The 24,677-nt window shown below is 37.6% G+C and overlaps 1 protein-coding gene across 1 annotated transcript in view; it reads right to left on the bottom strand.

Moving 5' to 3' along the window:
• Positions 1-24,677, bottom strand: part of PIBF1 (progesterone immunomodulatory binding factor 1) — a gene marked incomplete at its 5' end in the record, with an annotated part of 241,996 nt that overhangs the window by 213,262 nt on the left and 4,057 nt on the right. The window contains 3 exons of the mRNA XM_017889428.1: positions 11,713-11,832; positions 13,958-14,156; positions 17,249-17,349. Of these exons, the coding sequence (XP_017744917.1) occupies positions 11,713-11,832; positions 13,958-14,156; positions 17,249-17,349 (420 nt within the window). The remainder of the gene's footprint in view (positions 1-11,712; positions 11,833-13,957; positions 14,157-17,248; positions 17,350-24,677) is intronic.

Here is a 24,677-nt window from a genome sequence, read left to right as displayed (position 1 = left end):
AAAAAAAAAAAAAAAAAAAAAGATGGACATATACTGCCACCAAGTGGTGAAAAAAATTAAGACCATTTTGGATAAGAGATCCATAAAGTAAAATGGAAAGATTGAGAATGATTTTTTTTTCCAGATTCATGAACTCTCTGTAGAGAATAAACTTTTAAAGTAAAATGGAAAGTTTGTTTTCTTAATTGCCGGTCTCAAAACTCAGAGATATGCCTAACAAATACCTTAGTTTCTCTTAGTAAACCACTACGGAATTGTCATTATTGCTATCATTTTCAGCATTTAGGTGAGTTTCCTAGTATTTTTTGTTTTTGTTTAGTAGCACTTAGCCTGAGGCCAGTCCCATTCTGTGCCAGGTTGGATGGATCAAGGCGCATCAGAAAATCTTTGGTCTTTCTAGGTTGGAGAATCAGAAGACAAAAGAGTTTATGGGAACTGCAGCTGCTCTAAATGAGGAGAAAATTTCAGAGACAGCCAGAGACGGGAAACTGAATTCTTTGGGTAATTTCTGCGTGAGTATCTGGCTACCCTCTAAACAACACATGTGTAGGACAGACTCTAAGCAGCCCTACTAAGACCAAAAACATTGAACTGAAATTTGAACTGCTGCCCAATAGACAGAGTATGTACGCTGTTTGAGTACAACGAAGTAATTTCCTGCTAAAACAAAAACATCACCACTGTTTAGAGATACATAAAATGCAGCGTCTCAACAACATAATAGTCACAATGTTCTCATCTACATTTACTTAATGGTCTGAACAATTTTAAGTTACTTGACATCTGAGGAAAGAGGAACATGTGACTCATTTCTCAAAGAAAAGGCAATCAACAGAGATCAACTCCAAGGTGACCCAGTGTTTGGAATTAGCAAACAAGAATTTTAAAGCTCCTATTTTAACAATTCTCAGTGGTATAAAGGAAAATATGTTCATAATAAGTAAACAAATAGCAGATAAATAAAAGCTATAATAAATAACCAAACTGAAATTCTAGAAGTAAAAAATTCCACACTTAAGTACTTACTCAAGGGAAACAAAAACATGTCCACACAAAAAACCATACTCAAATGTTCTCAGAGCTTTGTTTGTCAAGTCTCTGAATTGGAAATAACTCAAAATGCCCATCAAACAGTAAATAACTAGAGCCATTCAATGTAACATCACTCAGTAATTAAAACGAAGAAATTACTGACAAATGGAAAAAAAGTTCAGCATTTTCTCATAAAATTAAATGTGACTGGCAGATTGATAGACGGAGAGATATTTGATAAGACAAATATAATAAAAATGTTAATGGCAGAAATTTAGTGATAAATGTACTGGTGTCATTGTAAAATTCAAGTTATGTTTGAAAATTTCTATAATAAAATGGCAAAAAATTACACTCTGGGGCAGGTGATCAGTTTTGAACATGCTAATTTAGGGAATATAAGCTGACTGATAGTTATTAAAAAGAAAACACATTCATTTATAATCCGTCCACTTACCTTTCGAGATCTCCCTCCAATTTGCCCTACTAGTCTGGTGTTCCACTGCTCAGAAAAACTCTACAAACTTGAGATTATACTTTGTGCTTCCTCATCAATAAATGTGTTAAATTTTTGTTTGTTTGTTTTTTGGAGACAGAGTCTTGCTCTGTTGCCTAGGTTGGAGTGCAGAGGCACAATCTTGGCTCACTGCAACCTCCGCCTCCTGGGATCAAGCGATTCTCCTGCCTCAGTCTCCCGAGTAGCTGGGACTACACGTGTTTGCCACCACACCTGACAAATTTATGTATTTTTAGGAGAGACGGAGTTTTACCATATTAACCAGGCTAGTCTCAAACTCTTGACATCAGGGGATCTGCCCACCTCGGCCACTCAAAGTGCTGAGATTACAGGCGAGAGCCACTGTGCCCAGCCCAATAAATGTATTAAAATGTTAAATAATGAATAAGATTGGACTTAACAGTTACATCTGAAGAATACTTCTATTTTTGTTTTTCATTTAGTTCTTTTTTATTCTTTTTTTTTTTGGCTCTTATCCTTCAACTACTAAAGAGAAAACAATTCCCTGAGAATTCATGATAACACTTCTTACAAAGTCTGTCCATTTCTCCCAAGAGGTAGAAGCAATTCAGACATCTATTTATAGATGAATGGATAAAGCAAATGTGGTATATACACACAATGGAGTATTATGCAAACTTAAAAAAGAAGAAAAAAAAAAAAGAGCATAAATTAGTTCAACCTAATTGTGACAGACAATTGTGAAAGACAGTGTGGTGATTCCTCAAGGATCTAGAACTAGAAATACCACCTGACCCAGCAATTCCATTACTGGGTATATACCCAAAGGATTATAAATCATGCTACTATAAAACATATCCACACGTATATTTACTGCGGCACTGTTCACAACAGCAAAGACTTGGTACCAACCCATATGCCCATCAATGATAGACTAAAGAAAATGTGGCACATATATGCCACGGAATGCTATGCAGCCATAAAAAATGATGAGTTCATGTCCTTTGCAGGGACATGGATGAAGCTGGAAACCATTATTCTCAACAAACCATCCCAAGGACAGAAAACCAAACACCGCATGTCCTTACTCATAAGTGGGAGTTGAACAATGAGAACACTTGGACACAGGGAGGGGAACATCACATACTGGGGCCTGTCAATGGGTGGGGGGCTACAGGAGGGATAGCATCAAGGGAAATACCTAATGTAGATGACGGGTTGATGGGTGCAGCAAACCACCATGGCAGGAGTACACCTACGTAACAATACCTGCCCGTTGTGCATATGTACCCCAGAACTTAGAGTACAATAAAAAAAAAAAAAAAGAAAATTCTGTCACATGCTACAACATGGATAAACCTTGAGGACATTATGCTAATTGAAACCAATCACAAAGGGGCAAATACTCTAGGATCCTACTCATATGAAGAATCTAAACTAATCAAAATCATAGAAACAAAGTTAAAAAATGGTTACCAATGACTAGGGGGAGGGGAGAGGGAGAATTAGTGTCTAGTGGGTACAGTTTTCAGTGTTGCAACCTACAAAAGTACTGAAGATCTGCTGCACCACAATGTGAGTATACTTAACACTACTGAATTGTATACATGAAAATGGTTAAAGTAGTAAATTTAATGTTACATTATTCACTGTAATTTTTTAAAAGTCTGCCAATTTTTAAAAACTAGAATTTAAAACCCTGTCAATGGCTTTTTGAAAGTCTATGTAATTTGTTCTCTATTTTCTCTTTATATACAGGTGAAATATAATTTGTCCATTTATACTACTCTGTTGACCTTCCCCTGCAGGTTTAACTTGCCTAAGTATTCACTGATCCTAATCTTCATGCATTACACAGGCTCAGTAAGCATGAAAGTGTGCTTTATCAGTTTGTAAATGTGGAGGTCCTTAGTTTCTAGTCAGGCAGGCAATTTACCAGCTTTTAAGCAATTATGCCTACTTCAAGTGCTATATTTGGTAATAGTATTACACATGTGCTGCAGTTTCAGGTTCATCCTTTAAGTCCCTTAGAATTCTTGGGTGAATACCATCCAGTCATGTTTTTTTCCAAAAGCTTATATTGTATCCAACTTTAAAATTACATAAAGTCATTAATAAGACTAATGTCACTTATCTTAACGTATCCAACCTTAGATAAGTATGAGCTGAAGAATAAAATATTTGTTGAATCACTTTATGAAGATCTTTTGAATAATGTCACATGAAAATGTGGATCACGTCTTATTAAAATTAGTAACTTCACACCGGGCATGTTGGCTCACACCTGTAATCCCAACACTTTGGGAGGCCGAGGCAGGCGGATCACGAGGTCAGGAGATCGAGACCATCCAGGCTAACATGGTGAAACTCCATCTCTACTAAAATACAAAACTTAGCCGGGCATGGTGGCGTGTGCCTGTCGTCCCAGGTACTCAGGAGGTTGAGGTAGGAGAATGGCGTGAACCTGGGAGGCAGAGTTTGCAGTGAGCCAAGACTGCGCCACTGTACGCCAGCCTGGGCGACAGAGCAAGACTCCATCTCAAAAANACGTATCCAACCTTAGATAAGTATGAGCTGAAGAATAAAATATTTGTTGAATCACTTTATGAAGATCTTTTGAATAATGTCACATGAAAAATGTGGATCACGTCTTATTAAAAATTAGTAACTTCACACCGGGCATGTTGGCTCACACCTGTAATCCCAACACTTTGGGAGGCCGAGGCAGGCGGATCACGAGGTCAGGAGATCGAGACCATCCAGGCTAACATGGTGAAACTCCATCTCTACTAAAAATACAAAAACTTAGCCGGGCATGGTGGCGTGTGCCTGTCGTCCCAGGTACTCAGGAGGTTGAGGTAGGAGAATGGCGTGAACCTGGGAGGCAGAGTTTGCAGTGAGCCAAGACTGCGCCACTGTACGCCAGCCTGGGCGACAGAGCAAGACTCCATCTCAAAAAAAAAAAAAAAAAAAAAGCCGGGTGTGGTGGCGGGCGCCTGTAATCCCAGCTACTCGGGAGGCCGAGGCAGGAGAATCGCTTGAACCCGCAAAGCAAAGGTTGCAGTGAGGCGTGATTATACCACTGCACTGCAGCCTAGGTGACAAGAGCGTGAGTCAGACTCAAAAAAAAAAAAAAAAAAAAAAAAAAACTAGTAACTTTATAGTGGTTGCAGCTATCAATATCATGGACCTTCTCCCAAAACTTACTATGGCAGTGTATCTTACCGCTTATTGAACAACGTAACACTTCCTTTTATTTGTCAAATTTAGGAAAACTTAGAATCAGTGAACACACTTTCACTGGATATATTTTCAATTTACTCACTACAAAATAAAATATTCATTCCTCTGTAAGGACTTAGAACAGACACCTTGAAACATGGCACCCTGGCATACTGAGTATTTTAACCTGAAGGAAATTAAGAAAACTGCAGAAACAGGGGGGTCTCCCTGACCTTCTCCCAACCCATCTCTCTTGAAGTGGGCCACAGAAATGAAAATTTCCCTTTCCCGTTTCTCCCTTGAGGCAGGTCATCAAACCTAGGAAGGTCACTCTCTTTTTCCCTCCCCTCTCCCCTAAGGTGACAGGTGTCCCACCCTATACCCAATGGGAAGGAATGTCACACACAGAGGCCAAGAAGAATGTGAACAAACAAGCCTTGCTAAATTCTCCCAGCTGATTACCATCAGATCATACTCTTTTGTCTTCCAATCATACTTATGCATGACTATCCACAAAAATACATTTTCCCTGGGTCTTTTAATTTTCATTTCTGAAGGCTCCCATGTCACGTAAAATTTATATTAAATTATACATATAAATTTATATATAAATTTGTTATGCTTTTCTCTTGTTATTCTTTTATTATTGGGGTCTCAGCCATAAACCTCGCAATGGGTGAGGAAAATATATTACTTTTTCTCCTACTATAGTTAAAAGGAAAATTTACTCTTTTGGGTCAAGAAACTTAAAATTAATGACACCATTAGAAAAGTCGAAATTTTCTTGCTACTTCCTTTGGATATGATGGGCATTTCTGTGTTTTTATTGTCTGCTTCAGGCCAACAGTTAAGTACATATACACAGCCCACAGACTGAAGAGGAAAGAAACATGAAATACCACTGGGTAAAAAACACTCAGATAAGAACATTCCAAGTAACAAGAGAAAAAACAGAAACCTTCAACTGAAAAACTGACAATTTCATTTAGCACTTTCATAAATTAGGGGTTTGTGATTAGTTTTTTTTTGTTTTGCTTTGTTTTGTTTTGTTTTTTTGTTTTTTTTTTTTTTGAGACGGAGTCTCGCTCTGTCACCCAGGCTGGAGTGCAGTGGCCAGATCTCAGCTCACTGCGAGCTCTGCCTCCCGGGTTCACGCCATTCTCCTGCCTCAGCCTCCCGAGTAGCTGGGACTACAGGCGCCGCCACCTCGCCCGGCTAGTTTTTTTGTATTTTAGTAGAGACGGGGTTTCACCGTGTTAGCCAGGATGGTCTCGATCTCCTGACCTTGTGATCCGCCCGTCTCGGCCTCCCAAAGTGCTGGGTTTTAAAAGTCCTAGAGACAATGGTTCTCACTAATGACAACTGAACCTCAGTAACCTGACAGTGTCCAATCACCTCTTCAACTTCCCCCAGCCCCATTTAAATAACCTAGATCTTTTTGTAAACCCTCCTCTAGTGATCGTAACATTCTCTATCTTCCTTACCCACTTATAAATATATTCTTCAGTTGTTTTTTTAAATAGAAACTCAACTTCTTGTGACATAATTAAAACTCTAGCTATTAAGAGATAAATTATCTCACTTTACTAAATTATTTTTTAAACCACTATCTAGATATTAAGAAAGTCCCACAGAATTAATCAGGAGTAATTCAATCAGCAAACACCCCTGTATTCTAAGTTTCCCCAAATATCATAATTACAGAAACATGTATTATTGACAATACCCCAAATATACATGACTCTTTTTATTACATGGATACTAAAGTGAGGAGCCTTAAACATAGTTATAACTGGGTATCCAACAGTACTGCCTACATTGTTGGTTAACAATTACATGAATGTCCTACTGTTGTGGACAATGAGAAAATTCTGATGGTTACAATGTGATTTTAAATACATCAGTTGTGATCTCTCCTATCTTAAGGAAAAAAACAAAAAAAAAACAAAAAAACAAGCCTTCCCTGACTCCATGTTTCCTGTAATTGCCAACTCTCTTTGTTCCTCTACACAGTAGTGTTACTCAGAAAGAGTTGTCTATACTCTATGTCCAATTCATTTCCTCCATTCACTCTCAAACACTGTAATCAAACTGTTGACCCTATCCCTCCTCCAGAACTACTCCTGACAAGGTTTTCAATGACCTTGTTACACACAATGTCAATTCTTAGTCTTCATCTAACTGTACCTATCAACAGCATTTGGAACAGCTGGTCACTCTCTTTTCCTTGACAAACTTTTGCCCTTTGATTTCCCGGACATAAAATTCTCTTAATTTCCCTATTTCACTGGTAACTCCTCCTTCTCTCTCCCACATTGCAATGTTGAAGTGCCCTGAAGCTCAAGCTGTGGTCCTCTTCTCTTCTCTGCACTCACTCTCCTTTGGTAATCTCATCTTGGCTTTAAATGTCATCTTTATACTGATGACTCTTGAATGTTTATCTTCTAAAGTTCACCACCTGTACATCCACATATCTTTGACTGTACATCTAACAGATCTCTCAAACTCAACATGTCTAAGATCCACACTCTTTTGCACTCAAGTCAGCCTCATTCACAATCTACCCATCTCAGCTGAACAGAAATCTATCCTTCCAGTTATTCAAACCAACATTTTTCAGAGTTAATTTGACCCCTATCTTTCTTTAACATCCTCCATCCAATTCATGACTCTACCTTTTTAACTGGCTCCACTTTTAATATAAATCCAGAATCTACCACTTCCCTTGCTACCACCTGGATCTGAAACACAATAATCTCTCACCTAGATTACAACAACCTCTTAACACGTTTCTCTGTTTCCATCCTTATAGCTCTACAGTCTATTCTCAGGAGAGAACTTAATAGCCTACTGTTGACTGGAAGCCTTACTATAATATAGTCTATTAGCAAATATTTCCTATGTTATATGTATTATATACTGTATTCTTACAATAAAAGCTAGAGAAATAAAATTTTTTAAAAATCCCCAGAAAATACATTTACAGAACTGTACTGTATTATGGATGCTTTAAGTTTGACATAACCTGTTTACAAGATTAATGGTCTGTCCAAAATGGCAGGCAACCCAACAGGTGCAGACCTCAATCTGCAATTTAAGCAATTTAACTTTTTCTTACAACGTCATAAATTTTCTCTGCTGCTTGAGAGCTCTTCCAGCATCACTGGTGACACTTCGTATGGTTCCCATGGTGTTATCCAAGGCTTACAGTTCCGCACTAAACATGACGAAAAATAATATGCCAGAACTGCAAGAAATCACTTTTTATTGTGATTCACATTTTACTGGAGAACTGCTCACGGGGGGATGATTAGCATCATACAGTGTTTTAAGCGGATATCCCAAACCCTTGAGTCTACCAGAATAGCCAGGAGGATGCTAAGAAATTATTACAGTAGTAAAGTATGTACTACAGTTAATTTTATGCAGTTATGATTTAATACCGCATCTTTACATTTGTTACATTTGTTTCTACTGAAAATAGCACCATGTAAGGTGTGTTTGTGTGCATGCTTTGATAAATTTTAACTTTTGATAATAGATTTGTGTAAATTTTATGGTAGTAAATGACAAAATATAGTACCTACATATATTTTATGCATTCATTACATAACTTTTTCTTAATTTTTTTCTATATTTCTAGGCTACATAGTTCATATGTGAGTTTTTTCAAATTGTCACAAACCTCCAAAAAATTTTCCAGTGTATCTATTGAAAAAAAAAATGTGTAAATAAACCTACATAGTTCAAACCCATGTTGTTCAACAGTCAACTGTATAAGTCAGATTATGTCAGACCTCTTTCCAAAATCCTGCAACTTTTCATTTCACTTAAGGTTAAAATCAAAGTCTGTATGATGACCTCAACAGACTCATTATCTCTCTGATCTTAACTACAACTATTCTCCTCCTCCCTTCAAGCATACCAGTCATATTACGCTCCTCACTCTTCCACAAATACCAAAGTACCCCTTTGCCTTTGCATTGGCTGTTCTTGCTATCTAGAAGCTCTTTCCTGAGCTGTCTCAAGGAAGACAGCCTTGTTCTCTCTCTCACTTCCTCAAGGCTTTGTACACTTCTAAGCTGCTTAATGAGACGTACTAGCCAACCTTATACAATTCTGACAATGCTCTCTTCCCTGCTCTCCATATATAGCACTCAATTCACCTTATCTTGAACTATTTTTTCTTTTTTCTATTGGAGTTATCAACTTCTGCCACACTATATGATTTGCTATTGTTTGCTTTCCCTTTTAAAATACAATACACATCTCACAGATATCCTTTAAAAATATAAACTCCATGATAGCAGGGATTACTGCTTTGTTTAACGAGGTATCCTAAGTACCAAGAATAATGCATGCCATATAGTAAATGCAGGATACACATTTATTGAAAGAATTTCATTCTTTATAATAATGACGTGTGGTAGGTGTTACGTGTTATCATCCCTATTTTACGGAGAGAGAAGCTGTTAAGATGGGAGACAGACAGGACTGTGTTCTCTACTATTTTGACTACAGTTGAATTTTTCTTTTAATTGTTATGTTGCAGAGATGAGAAACTGTCTTTTAATTCCTCAAATAAATAGTAGTAAATAATTTAATGAATCATTTCAAAAAATAAACTCCAGAATATGTGACATTTATTTTAATATTGAGTACTACTATTTATTGTTTACTACATCCTGTTTGGCCAGGTGCGGTGGCTTAAGCCTGTAATCCCAGCACTTTGGGAGGCCAATCTCTTGAGGCGGTGGATCTCTTGAGGCCAGGAGTTCCAGACCTGTCTGGCCAAAATGGCGAAATTCTATCTCTACTAAAAATACATAAATTAGCCAGGTGTGGTGACGCATGCCTGTAAGCCCAGCTACTTGGGAGGCTGAAGCACAAGAATCACTTGAACCCAGGAGGTGGAGGTTGCAATGAGCAGAGATGGCACCACTGCACTCCAGCTGGGGTGACAGAGCAAGACTCCTGTTTAAATAAATAAATAAAGCTGTTTAATGATACTGGCTTTGCTTTTATTTAATAATATTTTATTTAAAATATTTACTTTTTTCCTAGTGTTTGGCAAGTTGACCTGTAACAGGTCCTTGACACAGCAGAAAAACCACAAACTCTAAGAATGGTCTGAGTTATCTGTGTTCAAGAGAAATCACGCTGAGAAGTCCCAACTATTAAAGTTATTTTAAAAAGGGTGGCTTGATAAAACAAGGATAGGGAGCTCCTCCAGCCCTCCTACTACACAATAAGAAGTCCTTGAGGGATGCTGAGGTACTATAAGGTGTGTAGAACCAACTCTAAAACCTTGTCTAACTGCCTCTTCCCCAGTAACCCCTGTACCACCAAAACCATCCTGCAATAGAGTATAAATGATTTGCCCAAGGCTGCAAAATTAGAAAGTGGCCAAACTGAGGCCTTCTCTGTTCTCTACTATTTTGACTACAGTTGAATTTTTTTTAAAAATTGAATTATCTTTCTAAATGTGCAAAACAGTTTACCTGCACAATATGACATGCTAAGAGAAGAAAAGAAAACAACTGAAGTTTGGAGTGGGGGCACATCTGCCCCTCTAATTGTTCCTGCTGATGTCACTGCTCCTCAGAGGAGAGGAAGGAAGCTGAGCCTTCTTGTTTTGTCTGTAATATTGATTCTATGGCAAGATTTAAGTAAATTCTCTCTAGGACTAATAGTGCAGCAAAGTAGAGCATTAAAAATACAAATTAAATTATAATTATCTATTTCCGAATAATATCATTGATAAAAACTGCCCTTAAAATAGGACACAAATGCTTGTATGCAACTTTGCTAAAATCACATTTTTACTCTGAAAGGGAAACATAGGTAATGCAATTAAATAAATGAACAAACAGTATTATTTTCTCCATTTGATAGAACAGTTAACATTACCTAACCTGGTTATGGTCACACAGTAAATGAGAGTGTCAAAGTATCATCTAACGTTCTAATTCTAACCTGCTAGAAAGTAAACTCTAGAAGGGCAAGCATTGCCTCTCTTGGGTTTACTGCAGGCACCTAGCACAGCATCATGCACATCACTGAGGTTAATGCTAGTATCAGTACACATGCTCAGAATAAATATTATGAGAGTTAACTGCACTTGACAAAGAAGCCACACAAGTAAACAAGGCTAACTTGTAATGAAGAACTACAGCAGACCCCATTTGTAAACTACAAGTGTTTTCCTTTTAGAAGAATGAAATCTTTGAAGAAAAACAGCCACCCATTTCCAACTGTTACATGGTAGAATGAATCAATCTACCATTATTTTTTTGCTAGCAGACTATAAATACAAGAGTAATCTAGGATATCTGGTCAATAATATAATCAAGTTAATGATTAGTCCACTCTTCTATATACATGTTGATTTATGATTACTATATTCATTGTCTAGGCTGAGATACTTTTGAAAATAAAGGGGTGCTATTAATATTTATTCACAAGAATAATGGCAGCTGTCTTAGTCAAACCAGAACCTATGAGGCACTTTAGTTCAAAGTAAAAGTATTCTCTTTTTTTTCTTTCTTACGGCACCTGCAAGAGATCCCCTGCATACATTGGCCTACATTTCGTTTCTTGCCTAAATTTCCTGACAAAGTGATGTTAAAAATAGAGACAAATTATTAAATACTTACGTGCATATGCATCATCTGAGTATATACAGCAATTTTCAAGTATAGCCCATATTAGGATTTCAAAAGCAGCTGATTATAAAAATGACTTGCAACAATAAAAGCTCAACAATGGGATACGTCAATATCATAGACTTGTCTTGTCAATTTTTAAGATGACTACTTCCAATTTAACCTCCTTCCCATTACTTAAGAAGAACTGTAGCAGTCACCATCCCATAGTCCCATTTTTCAATCACTGACTTTTATATTCCTTATCACAAATCTTGAGGGACTCTATAGAAAAAGCTGAAGCTTCTTCCCACCAGCAATCAAAACCATACAAACCTCTGTCAGCTGCTTCAGCTGGCTTTTGTTTGTACTTAATTCTTCTGCTAGGATATTCTTTTTCACTTGTAGTTCACAGATTTCCTTTCTTAATGGATTCACTAGTTCATAGAACCGAACCTTGAAAAAGAAATTAAATTAATAAGCAGTCTTAAGTCCAAATTACGATTAAAATTTGCTAATTTGTAGTGCTCTCACTTATCAGTAATAAAGAGACATGCTTACAAAACTACAACAAGACAGTCATTAATGGAACCTAGCCACTAATACTTCCTATCAAGCTTTAATGTTCAATTAACTTCCCTCAAGGGCCAGATGATTTATAACTTCCTATCTTTGACAGTCCTTCCTCCCTTCTACTGACACTCCATTACTACTCATCTACTACTGCTCACTCCACACTATCTGCTTGTAAACTTCCGGAACATATCACAAATATTCAGGAGTCTTGCTCTTGCTGTTTCTTCTGCTAGAGAAGTTCTTCCCCCATATAAATGTATGGCTCATGCCTTGTCTCCCTATAGGTCTCTGATCAAATATCACCTTGCTAGTAAAGCCCTCCCTGATTTCCCTACCAAATTTAAAGTAGCACTCCCTATTTCTCACCCATGCTCTTTTCTCTATAGCACCTTTGACAAACAGATATTCTACATATTTAACTTTTAAGTTATTGGCTGTGTTGCTCCGCTTCGACATAAGCTTCATGAGGGCAGGGATTTCTGTCTGGTTTATACAGTGCTCTATTTCCAGTGCCTAAAAATATGATAAGCACTCAATAAATACTTGATGAAGAGGTAAACTGTTTTCTTTATTTTCATCCCAGGCTCTTGGCAAAGCTTTATTTACAGTCCGAAACTCCTTAACATATGACTGTATTACAAGAATACCATTATTTGGTAAGAGGCAAATCTTAATATTAGCCTTCAACAAAAAGAATCTGCATATAATTAAATTAGTTAACGATAATATTGTTTGTGAAAAGAAAACATGTAAGAAGGAATGTTAAGAAAACAAACAGCAAAAATATGTGTAACTGCCACCAGTGTGATACTTTATATCTACTGTAAATGAAGCCTCAAAAAGAGAATTTGAGGTATTTGTTTTGGATAGTGCACTTTGGACAGAAAACGGTATTTGAGCCTTAAAAGAAAAAAAACAGCTGAACAAAAAAGGAACTTCATTTTATCAGACATCACTAATCTGAAAATCTTTTCCCAATGAGAACCAAGAATAGCAACCACCACTAGAGGAAAAACAATAGGTAACATTTTTATGTGTTTACTATCTTCTAAGCACTATGCTCATAAACATTTTACATACACAGTCATAGTCTTTACAATTATCCCCAATAGAAAGGCACTGTTATTATTAATCCTTTTTACAGATGAAAAAATTCAAGCCTTTTAGGGTAAAATGACATCTATATATTAAAAAGCAGCAGTTCTCAATATATGGTTTTGGGACTTCTGGACTCTGGCCCACCCGCCACTCTGAGATCAGGGAATTCACAAGATCAAAACAACTTTCCTAGTAATTATTAAGATTTTTTCCCCGTTTCATTTTCATTCTCTCATGACTGTTCAGTGGAGCTTGCCAGTGGCTACATGATATATGATGACATTATCACTCTTAAGGCCAATGGAATTGTGTACTTATATATTCTTGTGTTTAAAAAATTTATTAGTTTAAAATTCTAGTATGGTAAATATTAATAGACACAGCTCATATAAACAAACACTCATTGGGGTCCTCAATAATTTTTAGAGTGTAAATGAATGCTGACACCAAAATATTTGAGACCACTGCCATTGATTAATCTTAGCTATTTCAGATTTGTGTAACCAGCACTGCAATCAAGATCTTGAGCCAATCTCTCACCACAAAGTTCTTTCTCATCCTATCCCTTTATAATCACGCCAACTCCTCTCTCCCACTAACCCCAACCAACCTCTGGCAATAACTACTCTGTGGTTTATAATTTTTCATTTTGAGAATGTAAGAAACCACCAGTTCATGATAATTCATTTCTATGGACTATGCAGTCATTAACTTCAGAAACCTATTTATGCTTGAGTTTGGAGATCAATGGTCATGATCCTTTAAAATTTGGATCTCAAGACCATTCACCATCCATAGCCATAAAATAATGTATCAATTGGGTACTTCAAAAGTAATTGCTACTACATAAATGGTAAATTTTAGTCTGAAAATATATGCTGTAGTTAAAAATGGATATGATACTTACAGATACATATTCAGGAATAGAAAGCTGATCTTCAGGAAAAGCTTTTAATTTAATATATTGGTCTTCTGTCAACTCAAAGTCACGCAGGTTTCGACGAACATCTCCAGCTTTTTCTCTTAGCTGAAGATTTGTCTCTTCCAGTTGTTTCTGTCTCAATAAAATGGTTTCCATTTCTTGTTTCATTAATTCTTGATATTTGCTACATTAGAAGAGAATTTATAGCAGGCTTTGAAAAAGTCTTTGAGATTTAATTTTCTCTCAGTTTCCAATTTATATCAACATAAAATTAGGAAATGAGAAGCCTAACAGTATTATTTACTTACTCTAGCAAAATGCTTACTCATAGTAACCAGTTAAATATGAAAGGACAATTCCATACTAATTATTAAATGTGTAGCCATATAAATTATTAAACAGATCATTGATATTCTTAAAGAATAACTTTAGAAATTCAAATCATAAAATTATGCATTTCTTCTGCTTAAGGTTTAATGTTAAACATCAAGGACTCTACTTACTAATTTTCATTTCCCTTTTATCCTGATACTTCAAGGATACCTCTTTAAGACGGTAACACTGAACCACCATAAAGTATTCACTCAACCAATAAGGTAATGAAAACAGTAATCTGCACATACTCATCATTCTCAAAGAATACATGTAGCAGACATTATTGTTAGTTGTCTACTGAAAGACTGTGATCATGAAGGGACAATCTGATATTATTAGTCCGTTCTCATGCTGCTAATAAAGACATTCCCAAGACTGGGTAATTTATAAAGGAAAGAGGTTTAATGGAATCAGAGTTCCACACGGCAGGGGACACCTCACAATCATGGTGGAAGGCAAAGGAGAAGCAAAGGCACGTCTTACATGTTGGCAGACAAGAGTGCTTGTGCAGGGGCACTCCCATTTATAAAACCATCAGATCTTGTGAGACTTATTCACTATCATGAGAACAGCATGGGAAAGACCACCTCCATGATTCAATTACCTCCCATCAGGTCCCTCCCATGACATGTAGGAATTATGGGAGCTCTAATTCAAGATGAGATTTGGGTGGGGACACAGCCAAATCACATCATTGATTTTCCCCTTCCCTACCTTCCCTACTGTATCAATCCCATTAACAGACAAACATGCTGTTATTTCAATCTTAAAACAAATGAACAAACAAAACCACAACTCTTGACCTCATTGGACTTTCCCCTTTGTTAGCCACCCCTTGGAGCAAACTTGCTCAAAAGTTGTCTATACTTATTGTCTCCAAATCCTTTCCTCTTAAACCCATGATGATCATAATTTTACTGTCTCTAATGAAATCACAATGACATCTAAATTGCAAATGATCAGTTCTTAGCTCTTTTCATCCATGATCTAATGATAGAGTTTGACACAATTTATTTTTCTTTCCTTGATACATTTTCATCACTTAGCTTCCAAGACACCATACTGTTCATTTTTCTTCTATTTTACTGTGGTTCCTTCTCAGTCTCCTTTTCTGCTCTGTCTTAATGTTGGAGTACTTGGTCCTCTTCTCTGTCTGTATGCACTCCTCCTTGGGGAATTCATCTAGTCTCATGACTTGAATACTGTCTATACCCTAATGATCCCCAGATTTGTACCTCTAGACCAGACTTTTCATATACCTCCACATGGATTTCTAACAAGAAAACTCTAACTTAACATGTCCCAAACTGAACTCCTGCTTTTTACTCACAAAAACTTTTCTACCATGATTTCCTCCTTCTTAGCTGACAGAAATTCCACTTTTCATTTGTTCAGGCCAAAATTTTGATGTAATCCTTGACTCCCCTTTTCTCTTAAGCCCCACATTGAATCCATCAGCTCTGCCTCCAAAATATATTCAGAATCCAATTTTTTTTTTTTTTTTTTTTTTTACCACCATCAGATATCTTATTACAATAGACTCCTAACCGCCCTCTCAACAGCATCACTAAATCTGATAGGTGTCTTATAGAATTAGAGTAGAAGACCCATAATCGAATGCGGTGGTTCTCAAAGTATTGTTCCTTGACCAGCAGCATCCGCATCACCTGGGAACCCGGTAAAAACGCAAATTTTCATGACCCCTCCCAAATCAGAAACTGAGGGTGGGATCCAGTAGTCTTTTTTAACAAGCCCTCCAAGTGTTTCTGACACATGCTAAAGTTTGAGGTCCACTAATCTAATGTAATAGTGGCTGATAAAAAGGTCTGATAATTTTTTACAATATCAGTTTAGTAAAATCTTTTTTTTTTTTTTTTTGAGACGGAGTCTCGCTCTGTCACCCAGGCTGGAGTGCTGTGGCCGGATCTCAGCTCACTGCAAGCTCCGCCTCCCGGGTTCACGCCATTCTCCTGCCTCAGCCTCCCGAGTAGCTGGGACTACAGGCGCCGCCACCTCGCCCGGCTAGTTTTTTGTAGTTTTAGTAGAGACGGGGTTTCACCGTGTTAGGCAGGATGGTCTCTATCTCCTGACCTCGTGATCCGCCCGTCTCGGCCTCCCAAAGTGCTGAGATTACAGGCTTGAGCCACCGCGCCCAGCCAGTAAAATCTTAAAAAGGGAAAATATACCTATTTTACACATTTACCTGTAACTAAAACATAGAACTAAACATTCACATTTTTATATAGGATCCAGATATTTTGAATACAGAGGTATGCTTTGATTTTGTGTAATCCAAGTTCAATTTCTTTACAACGGCATGAGATCCTAAAAGACACTTAGGAAGAAACTAGTGAAGGTATCTTCTGTGGATTTGATATTTGCTCTCAATCTTAAAACTTGTGTTGCTTATATTTAATTTCATAATTTTTTTAGTTCCTTTTATTGAACCTTTCCAAAGAATTTGATTGTTTATATAATTTTTAATTACATTACATAATTGCCATAGGCATATTTAAGCTTGATAGGCCCATAACTGAGCTATAGAAAGTATGCAGGAATAAGAGAAAGTACTTCAAGCCAGGAAAGTCCAAAGGGCCATGAGAATCAATCAGTATGTTGAGTAAAAGAAGAAAGGTTAATGGTGGTCAGTTCAGAGAGCTTCCTTTATCATATATGGTTTATACTGACCAATTGTTTGTTGAATGAATGTTCAGTTTTGACTTTCTGTATTTTATGTATTGTATCAAGTATCCTACTTTTTTTGTGGTCTAGGTGTAAAAATTATTGCTATCTCTGACTTAAAATTTCTCTATTTTAGCTTACAATCACAAACATGAACAGGCAATAAAATTACTTTTAATTGCTAACTAGATATTGTTTTTTTAAAAAAACGTTTCTTACCTGGCATCTTTCTGTTGAAAAGCCAATTGGTTGTCTAATCTCAATGTTAGTAGCTGCTTCTGGTGAAGTGCATCATTAAGTTTCTCCTCCAACTCTTCAATCTTAATAAAGAGAAAAGATCAATTACATGTTCAATTTTCAAATTTGTCATAAAGAAAAACTTTCAGTTTCAATAATAAACATATTTCAAAGACACTTAAAAGAAACAGACTAACAATGAATAAAGGGACCAGGCACAGGGGCTCACGCCTATAATTCCAGCACTTCGGGAGGCCAAGATGAGAGGCTTACTTGAGCCCAGGAGTTCGAGACCAGCCTGGGCAACAATGTGAGACCTCATCTCTACAAAACAATTTTTTAAAATTAGCTGCATGTGGTGGTGTGTGCCTCTAGTCCCAACTACTTCAGAGGCTGAGGTATGAGGATTGCTTGAGCCCAGGAGATTGAGGCCGCAGTGAGCCATAATCTTGCCACCGCACTACAGCTTGGACAACAGAGAGAGGCCCTATCTCAAAACAACAATAACAGAACACAAAATAGGGTTGAGATTTTTTTGAAATGGTTGTATCCACAAAGACTGTTATGCTATAGTTTGAAACTGCTGCCTCATAAATTTTTTTTTTTTTGGTCAAGCTATCATTAAGAGTTTTTTTTTCCTCTCTCTTAATTCATTCTCACTGAGAAGCTCACTGACCACTGGGATTTCATGTTGGTGCCTTGCTCAAGTAATTATTTCCAAGCCAGGCACCGAATTTATATTCCAGATCTATATATCTGACCACTACACATCTTCAATGGATCATCACAAAGGTGATGTTATAAACATCCAAAACAAAAGGAATAATCAACCTCACCTAATCCTGTATTCCCCGTATCTCTGGCCTCTAAAGCAACAACAACAACAAAAAAGCACAAAAAAACCTGACTCGTGTTTGATACCTTAGTTCTCCCTAACTCCTGATTCTGATCAGAAATCAGTATTTTGTTGTTGAGTTTACTTCATGAATAGCTGTCAAAACAGTATCATCCTCTTTAATACCTACTGAAAAGTCTTCAGTTAGACCCTTATCATCTCTCACCCGGACTATTGTGAGAGTTTCTTCATTGGTTTTCCTGCCTTCAGTTTTTGTGTTTGTTTTTTGAGATGGGGTCTCACTCTGTCACCCAGGCTAGAGTGCAGTGGCACAACTTGGGCTCACTGCCACCTCCTCCTGCCAGGCTCGAGTGATTCTCCTGCTGTAGCCTCCCCAGTAGCCGGGATTACAGCCAGGCCCCACCACACCCAGTTAATATTTGTATTTTTAGTAGAGAAGGGATTTTGCCGTGTTGGCCAAGCTCCAACTCCTGACCTCAAGTGATCAGTCCACCTTACCCTCCCAAAGTGCTGGGATTACAGGCGTGAGCCACCGCGCCCCGCCTCCTGCCACCAGTTTTGTCAATCTCCAAATCTACATTCCTTTATCTTATGTTTTAAAATGCTCAAAATTTATTTTCCGCTGGGTGCGGTGGCTCAGGCCTGTAATCCCAGCACTTTGGGAGGCCAAGGTGGGCGGATCACTTGAGGTCAAGAGTTCAAGATCAGCCTGGTCAGCATGGTGAAACTCCATCTCTACTAAAAAAAACACAAAAATTAGCTAGGCATGGTGGTGGGCCCCTGCAGCTCCATCTACTCAGGAGGCTGAGGCAGGAGAATCACTTGAAGCTGGGAGACGGAGGTTGTGGTGAGCCAAGATGGCACCACTGCGCTCTAGCCTGGGTGACAGAGCAAGACTCCGTTTCAAAAAAACAAATTATTTTCCTAGTTTTAAATTCTTCAGAGGATCCTGTCTTCAGAATAAATTCTAAACACTGTGGCATAATACTGTGGTATTTCTTGATCTAGTCAACCACTTTTGTCGCTAGCTTAAAAGGAAACTCCATTTCAGCCCAAATAAGTGCCTGCCATCCCCCAAGTACGCTGTGCTTTCTCAAGCACTTGGATTTTGCTCTTAGTCTATTTAGAAAATTCCTTATTCCCTTTGCTTCAACCAAGACAATTCCTGTTTGCCCCTTAAAATACATGAATTTCGGGCCGGGTGCAGTGGCTCACACCTGCAATCCCACCACTTTGGGAGGCTGAGGTGGGCGGATCATGAGGTCAGGAGACCGAGACCATTCTGGCTAACATGGTAAAACCCTGTGCCTACTAAAAATACAAAAAATTAGCCGGGCGAGGTGGAGTCCTAGCTACTCAGGAGGCTGAGGCAGGAGAATCGCTTGAACCCAGGCGGTGGAGCTTGCAGTGAGCCAAGATCATGCCACTGCACTCCAGCCTGGGCAACAGAGCGAGACTCTGTCTAAAACAAATGAACAAACAAACAAAAATAGATGAATTTCACAGCCAACCCATAATATATGCAAGTGAACCCCTCCTCTTGCATTGTCAAGTCCCTCTTCTCTACCGAATCATTCTATCATCAAGCAAATGCTCCCTTGATCACTTCATTCTCTTTGCTACAGCACCATTTCTCTGCTGGTCTTCAGAGCAAAACTGCAATATAGTTTTTACCCCATACTATTCCAGTGAAACTACTCTTGTTAGAATCCATAATGCCCTGTCCATTGTTTTTTTCTACATATTTATCTTATTTGACAGCATGGCTTGCACTCTCTTTTAGCTTCCATGATACTCTTCTCTAATTTTATTAACTCACTAAACACTCTTAAGCTTTCTAGGCTCCTCAGCTGGTTTCTCTTCTGCTACATCATTTCTGAATGTTGGACTACCCCTTTGACTTACTTTATAGCCCTCTGTTCTCCCTAGGAAATATCATACAATCCCATGGCTTGAGGTGTCACCTATATGCTAATGTATATTTCTATCTATCTATCTATCTATCTATCTATCTATCTATCTATCTAGCTAGCTAGCTAGCTAACTAGCTAGCTACCTACCTACCTAACTACCTACCTATCTAAGAGTGTGTGTGTGTGATGGACTCCTATCTGTGTGTGTGTGTGTGTGTGTGTGTGTGTGTGTGTGTGTGATGGATGCCTCCTAAACTCTAACTGACAATTACATTTAGGAATCTATAAGTTAACATCTTCAAAACTGAACTTATTAATGTATTTTCCCTCCCAGATCAGTTTTCTCCCAGCCTTCCATTCTTATAAATGGCCCCAGTTAAATAAGCCAAAAACTTAGGAATCTAACATTAGGCAACAACCTAATAACTCTTCTGCTTCTGTCTTGTCTGCCCTTAGTCTATTATTTTAGTGCCATTTTGAATACAGAAATCAGGACATGTAACTCTAACTGCTAAAATTTGCCAATAGCTTTTCTGACTATAGTCTAAAGCAAGAGTTAAAAAATGGTGATGGGCTAAATCCAGCCCATGAGGAAAATCTGATGGAGCACACGTAGCCTATAAAGCGTAAAATATTTTCTGTCTTGGCCATAAAAAAGAGGACCTCTGTCATATTCATTGGCATACATCCAGCAACATCTCAATAAATAACTTAAATCAAAATAAAATATAAAATAAATACACCCTTCATAATTACTATTTCCCAAATCAAGGATACTGCTATATGTTGAGCATCCCAAACCCTAAAATCTGAAATTCAAAATGCTCCAAAGTCTGAAACTTTTTGAGCGTCACTATGACACTCAAAGGAAATGCTCAGTGGGCCATTTTGGATTTCAGATTTTCAGATTTGGGATGCTCAACTGGTGTACCACAAATATTCCCAAATTAAAAAAAAAAAAATTCAAAATCTGAAATACTTCTGGTCCCAAGCATTTCAGATAAGAAACAACCTGTATCACAAGGAAAAAAAAAAACACACACACACACACATTTTTTTCAGGGTTTCAACTTTTACAATTTCAATTAACTTCTAAATCAACTCCCATACCTCAGGGACAAGCTGGGAAATGGATCCATTTCCCAGGTAATAAGGAACCCACAGATCTCTAATGAGAGATAAACAAAAAGAGTTTGGGGCATTTAAAAAATTGAAAGAACTCAATTCTGTGGCTCAAGCTGTAAACCCAGCACTTTTAGGGGGCCAAGGTGGGAGGATTGCTTGAACCCAGGAGTTTGAGACTAGCCTGGGCAACATAGTGAGACCCTATTTCCACAAAAAATTAAAAAAATTAGCTGAGTGTGGAGGTGCATGCCTGTAGTCTCAGCTGCTCAAAAGACTGAGATGAGAGAATTGCTTGAGCCCAGGAATTTGAGGCTGCAGTTAGCTGTGATCATGCCACCACACTCCAGCCTGGGTAACACAGTGAGACCCTGTCTAAAAATTTGAAAGGCAAGAACAGAGAAGAGGAAAGGAATAAAGAAGTACAATAAGGAAGGAAATCTAGGCAGCAATAGATGGAAATAACAGTGTAAAGCTAACAATTCTCTAGTATCAGGAAGTTTGGCCCGAATAGCTACTCTTCTGAGTACCTTTTTTACATTCTTTCAGTTAACAAGTAGCTGAGTGGGAAGTGCTTTTAAAGTTTTCCTGAACCTGCTTGTTCTGTTTTTAGACATGGAGAAATCAAATGAATATGGCCAAGACTATTCCTAGTACATAAAGCCATGTATCCATAAACATTTGTATTGCTGCCATAATGGGGTGGGACACATTAGATTCAAATATTTTCTAACTAAAAAGATTTTGATGGGTGGAAGAAAAAACTTACTTGCCTCCCAACATCAAACCTTCCCTTCTTTCTAATACACTCTGGTTTTTATTAGTAACAACATGTCCAGTTAGCTTCCCATCCTGTGTAGGAAGGGGTGGTCATGCTATTTAATATTAGTCAATTGAGGCCACTGGCTTGAACTTCTGGAAGAACTCTTTAAAGAGGATTGACTCATTTGGAATATGCCCCTTTTCCACTACTCTTCTCCTTATTATTGTCTGTTACATGTACACACTATTGGAGGCAGATGAGCTATCTTATGATTTCAGGTGAAAAGCGCATGTTAAAAATAGCTGAGGTTGAAAGGAGCCTGGGTTCCTAATGCGATCAGGGAGTAATCATATGAGGTCTACTAAATTACCTATTTTTGGATTTTTGTTATACCAAAGAAACAAAATCCTTCTCTTGCTTAAGCCGTGGTTTCTAGGTTTCTGTTACCAGCAACCATTTTCCAAGTCTCTGGTATTAACTGCTGAACTTAATCCCTGAAGCCCTGGGCAGTTGGTTCAATCTCTTTCCAAAATAGAAATACCTATATTATTTATTAACAGTTGACTATTCAGGACTACTTAAATGCTTCCAATGACAGGAAGTTCAGAAACTTAAGATCAGGCCATTTCAATGTCAATAGCAGTAACAGGCTTACGTTGGGCAGAAATCTACCTTTCCTGTGACTTCCAACCATTATCATGGAGTTATACTCTAGTGAGGAAAATGTATTTTTCATAACGTTAGCAAATGATGCTCAATAAGCTTTGGTGATTGAATGACCAACTAAAAATACCATTCTTTCAAGACCTAGGCTTTAGGTTTCCTGCCCAGGCTAAAAAGTGTATGGCATGGCTGGGTGCGGTGGCTTCACACCTGCACTTTGGGAAGCCGAAGTGGGTGGATCGCTTGAGGCCAGGAGTTCAAGACCAGCATGGCCAACACAGTGAAACCCCCATCTCTACCAAAAATACAAAAACTAGCTGGGCGTGGTGGTACGGGCCTGCAGTACCAGTCATGCAGGAGGCTGAGGCACAAGAATCGCTTGAACACAGGAGGTGAAGGTTGTAGTGAGCTGCTATCATGTCACTGCACTCCAGCCTGGGCGACAGAGTGAGATTCTGTCTCAAAAAAAAAAAAAAATTAAAAGAAAAAAGTATATGGCGGCACCACCAAATTGAGCCCCTTTCTTCTTTGCTTAAAAATTCAGAGAGGATGTGACCAGACAGATTTGAACCAAAGACCACGTGGTGTTACCAGATCCATTAGGATTTTGGGGACCCTGTTCACTTCAAAATATCCCATGAACTTTCTTTGCTTTCTTCTAGAGCTGGACCTCACTGAAACACCAAAAAACAAATAGGTCTAACACCAGGAGTCCAATATACTTCTGAGTCCTCACAATCGACCAGAGAGACAAAATTCAGAGGCGTGTACTAGCTTTAGAATCAAGGCTCACAAGAAACAGTGTAGTACTTTCTGTTCATCTGGAGTGCTTCACACATACAGACAAAAGACAAGACACAACTAAACATATAATAACACATACGAATAAAGGTGTTATTTTAAAACATAAAAAGAAATATGTCACATACTCATTTATACATAAATAAGTGAAAAATATATATGTAATGTGTGTAGTGCTGTTTGCCTAAGGTGGTATTCCCAGAAGATGTAATATATATATATATATATATACACACACACACACACACACATATGTATCTATACACATATATATACACACATATATACACACACACATTAATGCACATATACATATTCTTTAATATTTTTAAAATATTCTTTCATCAACTCTAGACCTACACTTTCTCACATTGTAACATCTCTAAAATTGGAATGCATTTTACAATCTAAGGCACTTAATAATTCAACTGGCAGTTTTTAACCTTAGCAATGCATGTAATGATGAATCTTACAATAGAGGTGCTTTAGGTTTAATAAATTATGGAACGCTAACTCTACAATAGGTATGTCTTCATATATTTCAGAGCAAACATCTTATTCCTAAGGGGTCTTCGAGCAGAAAATCCTGAGTGCTCATTTGATGGAGAAAAAACTCCACTAATATACAGCAGGACAGCTATTTTGGAGAGAACCTGGCAGTACACTTAAATGAAGCAGACGTTTATATATGTCAAAGACATGCTCACAGAGGTCCAGAAAAGAAATGTTTAATGCTGCATGTGTTGGCAAAGAGCTGGAGGCAATCTGGATGCCTAGCAATGTAGGAGTAGATAGACTGGTAGATGCACACAAAGAATTATATAAGAGTTGGAAGCAAAGGACTAGATGTACACAAAGTAACAGATAATTTCAAAAACAGTGCTGAGTAGAAAAAGAGATGAGAACTAAAACAAAGCATATAATTTACATTTCTGTAAAGTTAAAAGATACACATTCTCAATAATACACGTAAACAAAACATTAAAATGTTTGCATTAAGAAACGGAAGAAGGGAATGAGCTATAGGAATAAAAATAATAAATACATTAGATAAACGGTGGCCTTTCAGGGATCAATGATGATTATGTGTCAAACTCAGGAAAATGACTAATTTAATCTTCCTCATTTTCAGTCAAACTAGAAAACCACAACAAAACTACATTAAGCACCATGGAAGTAGAAAAATAATAATATTGTGCTGAGTAAGTACAGCTACAAATAAAATAATATGTAAATAGTAAGTATATTATTAGTACACCCCAGGCATCTATGAGCTTACATACATTGATAAAT

This window comes from Rhinopithecus bieti, unplaced genomic scaffold (assembly GCF_001698545.2).
Source record: "Rhinopithecus bieti isolate Rb0 unplaced genomic scaffold, ASM169854v2 scaffold_17962, whole genome shotgun sequence".
NCBI classification, from domain to species: Eukaryota; Metazoa; Chordata; class Mammalia; order Primates; family Cercopithecidae; genus Rhinopithecus; species Rhinopithecus bieti.
The sequence above is the reverse complement of the archived record's forward strand: the minus strand, read 5'-3'. Positions and strand labels throughout refer to the sequence as shown.